Here is a 4550-nt window from a genome sequence, read left to right as displayed (position 1 = left end):
GGGTTTCGATCCCCATCCCTACATGTAATTACTCACTTCAAAGAGTGAAGCTGTTCAAAGACTTGGGAGCAGCTGGAAAAACTGTTTTTTTTTTACTCTGCGCACTTTATTCAGCCTGGATCACTGTACTAAAATGAAAAAAATGAATATCTGTACAGTACTGGACTATATTATTATTATTATTATATACTGGACGCTGATTAATTTGTATACAGTTTATTACCAAAATTGAGTAATGAATGACAAGACCTTTTGATAATCAGAAGTATTGACTTCGATCAGTGCCATAATGGTCGACTCTATGGAAAGTGACCTGTGGTGTCTGCAGATAAAAACAGCTCATTGTAAGAAAAGAAAACAACGATTCCTATATTCAGGTGATTATTCACTAATGAAAAACATACCTATGAGTGTTATATCACATTCCTGTCAATAGATCATCCTAAATGTTACACACTGGCCCTTTACAGTGTATTATTTAATACAAAGCAAATATATGCAATCTGAGATCACCAAAAACATAATCAATACTGACAGTATTTGCAAGAGCTTGCAATTTTTCCCCAATTACAATAATGTTCCTGCAAGGAATGATTAAATAAGAATAGTGCTTGCAAATGCAATCAATCACTTCGCTTCAGTACATCTACTCACAACAGCGAAATAGTAAATACCTTCTTCATGAACATATTAAGAATTAACAAAAAAGTCCACGTTCGGTGTGGTTACAGACGCCTTCATTTTTTTAATATAAAGATTTCCTCACATTAAAGGAGGTTGAGGTTACTATGTTTGGCACTCCTTGCTGCACTGTGGCAGAACACAAGCAATAATTCTCCTCTGACAGTCACTTTTCAACCATGAGGCATGTCAGGAGGAGTGTCACTGAAATGCCAAAACAACAACGGAGATAAATCGCTGTAAATGAGGCAGCTACATCAAAGTCGTGGCACATGTTAAAAGAAACAGCCAGAGTACTGGTTTCATGTTTTAAGGTGATGGAATGGAGGTGGCTTAATGAGGAAAAAGAGAGACAGAGAGTGAAGAGAAACACAGAGAGAGAGAAAGACAGCAACAAGAGGAAAGCAAGAAAGAAGGAAAAAAGAATGACACAAAAAATGAGCAGACATTCACTTGAGTAGAAGGAGGGATAGATAAAAGGCAAGTTTGTATGTTACAGATTCCCTCTTCATTTGAATGCTTAGTTTCTAAGAATGCTTAACTTCTTTCTAGAGAAACAGCAACACAATGAATGGGAGGAAATCTATGTCTGTGTATCATCTGTATCTTCCCATGCCCTGTCCTCCAACCACGCACTTGCCATAAAGACTTCAGGTGATCTGAAGTGAAAAAGTTACCGTGTCGATGTCGCTGATCGTCAGAGAGGTCCAGGTCTAACATAAGATCATCTTCATCTAGTTCTGAGGAGCCCAGGTTGTTTAAAACATCCTGAAGAAAAAAAGCAAAACCCCAAAACTTAAATTAATATACATTTGACAAAATAATAATGAATAATTATAATGTTCTGTATTTGTTCTGTGTGTATTCCTAATAGAGAAAAATACTATTGGAATTAAACTTTTGGTCCAAACATGTCATTATGATGAACAGTTTTAATACGACACTCATTAATATCTAACAGGTACAACAAAAACAGAGGAAAAGAAACATAAAATACTAATTAAAAATAGAGTTAAAGTAATAATTTGGAAGATTTTCATTTAAATAAATGTCTGCTAAGTCACCATCTATCTCCAAATGATGTAACAAAATGGTGATTGAGCCTATGGACCACTGATTATTAGTTAGTACTGCAATATTTATATATTTGCAGAATTACAAACTGTGTGTCTGTGGCAACATTCCTCTATAAAACGCTGTGTTATGTTACTTCTAATGCAAACCGAACATTTCCTGATACTACACCTTCACATTAAAAGCATTTCACTGGAGAAACACAAGTTGACTTTTATTCTGAAGTAGTCACAGGGAATGCAATGTGTCAGTGACATTAGTGCAGGCCGCTATCATTCATCAAAAATGCATCTACAAAACAAAATGGTCATTTTTTGACAGCATATCAGTTAGAAATATTGCAAGGAGTAATGGAACAAGAAGGAGCAGCCACAATGAACAGTAAGATGAAGAGCTATAGGCGACAGGCAGCACACCTCTAACTTCTCAGCCTAATAACCATCTCCTTTCACTGTGCCCTGCTGTTCGCAGACTCATGCCGTGTGCAGCATGCAATCAGATCTCAATTGCTCACAGAATGATCTATAAAGGCCAATTATTGCCTGACTTCTTTATTAAAATGACAATAGTCTGTTTCGCTGCCACCAGAATTCTGGGACCTGTAGTTGAGCAATCAACCCCAATCACTGTTAGGCCACCAGTAACCAGTAACTTTAAGATGTGACAACATTAAAGCAAATCATTAAACGATTTTCATCAAAGTAGTCCAGGTGGTTCACGACATTCATAAAGAGATATCCCAACCAGAAAGATTGTATCAACATTAGCAATGTTATTTTAGTTATTTGGTAGGGTATTAGCATGTTATTAGGTAATTTTTTTTTTCCACTTTGCCTGCACTTAATGAGGTCTTTAGTCCCTCATCAGTGCATCCAAGCTCATGAAAACTTACTGCTACTCCTGTTATGTGGGGATCATTAGGGTTTGGTTTGAAAAAGCAATGAATGTGCTAAATGAGGCTGTAGTTTTGGGTAACATCTGTCAACGTTTCGTTGACAGATGAAAAAGACCTGCTGAACAAGAAAAAGACCTGCTGAACAAGAAAAACTAGCAAATCTAGAGTATTTTCACTCTTTTCTCTCAATGGGAAAGACAAGAAGCCCCAGTACTTAGTCATGTGACTTTCAAAGCTCTACTTAAAATATACTGTCTTTTTAATCAACCGTACCTTACAGAACAGGGTTTGCCAGAATGAAACAGTAGAAAGAAACCAGAAAATGTTATGTATACACTAAACATAGAAAGGTATATTTTACATTACAGGTATTTACTTACAAAGGTAAAGAAAAATTATTTTGTGTAAATACCCCTAAACCACAATTAAGTTTGGTGTTGGAGTACTAAGTTATGACAAACCCAGTACCACATAAATCCCCCAGTGGGCCTCATATCAAACCCAGAGGTATCTCACCTGTGTACCCCCGCCTTTATCTACCTCCCACCTTTCAGACTGCATGAAATATAAACCAATGAGTGTACCACTCTAAAACACCTGTTAAACAAAAAGAATATACAAATATATGTTTAAATAAACATCAGAGCCAATGTTCTCCAAAATACATAAAATAATTCAAGCATAATAATCCATGTTTTACAAATCTTCCCTCCATCCTGGGTGGCTCTGAATTATCAGCAGTATCTCTGCCCACATTACAGTGTCAATATTTCTTGAGAAGTACTTCATTTTTAGAAATTACTGATACAATTTTCCCACCCCCTTATCCACATGAATATTGGGAGTCATTTTTCATCACTTAATACCCACCACAAAATCTTCATTTGTAATCTTTCAGTAAATGCTCCCATGATCTTGGTATTATTACGAGGTTATAGTGATGCATAATGCTCCCTTTGGTTCAATTGCATTTCAAAAGCCAATGCTGCCACCTGATGGTCATCAAAGGGAAATCTACTGCATTAAAAAAAGTTGTAGCTACAACAATAAAGAAGGGCAAATAAATGGATAAAAACACTACATAGCCTTGCATAAGAAAGAGTATAATTATTGTAGCCATATACAAATACTAACTAAAATGGACTAAATTGGTTAAAACATAAATGTGCATGTCCCTCAAAAATACTCATCTCAACTCAACTGTAAACACGGGCTTCACTACCATGCGTTCACCGTCAGCAGGCTTCTTTCCAATTACTCTGGACCCAAAAGGACATGGCAACACTACAGTACAATAATATTTACAGATAGTTCTACATGTTTGATTTAGACAGTATACCATGTACGTACGTATAAGACCTAAGGAATACTGGTAACCAACACAAAGTTGTTGTTTTTAGTACTCATGCAGTTAACTGAATTATCCTGATGCAGCAAATCTCAGCAGTCTGATAAGCCCACAAGGCCAAAAGGGCTAATTATTCATTATTAATAGTGCTTTGACCTGATCTGTATACACTTATTACATCAAACAACCTTTTAGACAATTAGACATTCATGAGTGGTTGATACCTACTACAGGCTTTCAGAGCGCTTCAAAATGGTTGAAAGACTTAACCTGAGTCTGAACTTTTGTGCACTTAAAAAAATGAAATGCTTTAACCAAAGTGAAATATCAAGAGCCATAATCTACTATGCACCAGTCTCATTGAGTCTCTGCAGATGCAGATGGATCTGAAAATCCAATAACCAACTCTGTTCAGCTCTCATCACTGTTGTTTGGACATAAACAACTTCACAGCCACTCTCTGTATCGATCTCCTCCCATCTAAGTACAAGAGCCTCAATGCTTAGTGACAAGCCTAACTATTCAACCACACCTCTGTCTGTGTGTGTGTGT

General features: G+C 36.5%; 1 protein-coding gene across 1 annotated transcript in view; it reads right to left on the bottom strand.

Annotated features, from left to right (window-relative positions):
- Positions 1–4550, bottom strand: part of ccser1 (coiled-coil serine-rich protein 1) — a 108291-nt gene that overhangs the window by 88230 nt on the left and 15511 nt on the right. The window contains exon 5 of the mRNA XM_035658228.1: positions 1359–1449. Within this exon, the coding sequence (XP_035514121.1) occupies positions 1359–1449 (91 nt within the window). The remainder of the gene's footprint in view (positions 1–1358; positions 1450–4550) is intronic.

Source organism: Morone saxatilis, unplaced genomic scaffold (genome assembly GCF_004916995.1).
Source record: "Morone saxatilis isolate NCDOM2014 unplaced genomic scaffold, NCSU_SB_2.0 Contig16, whole genome shotgun sequence".
NCBI classification, from domain to species: domain Eukaryota; kingdom Metazoa; phylum Chordata; class Actinopteri; family Moronidae; genus Morone; species Morone saxatilis.
Note: the sequence above shows the minus strand (reverse complement) of the source record. Positions and strands in the feature narration are given on the sequence as shown.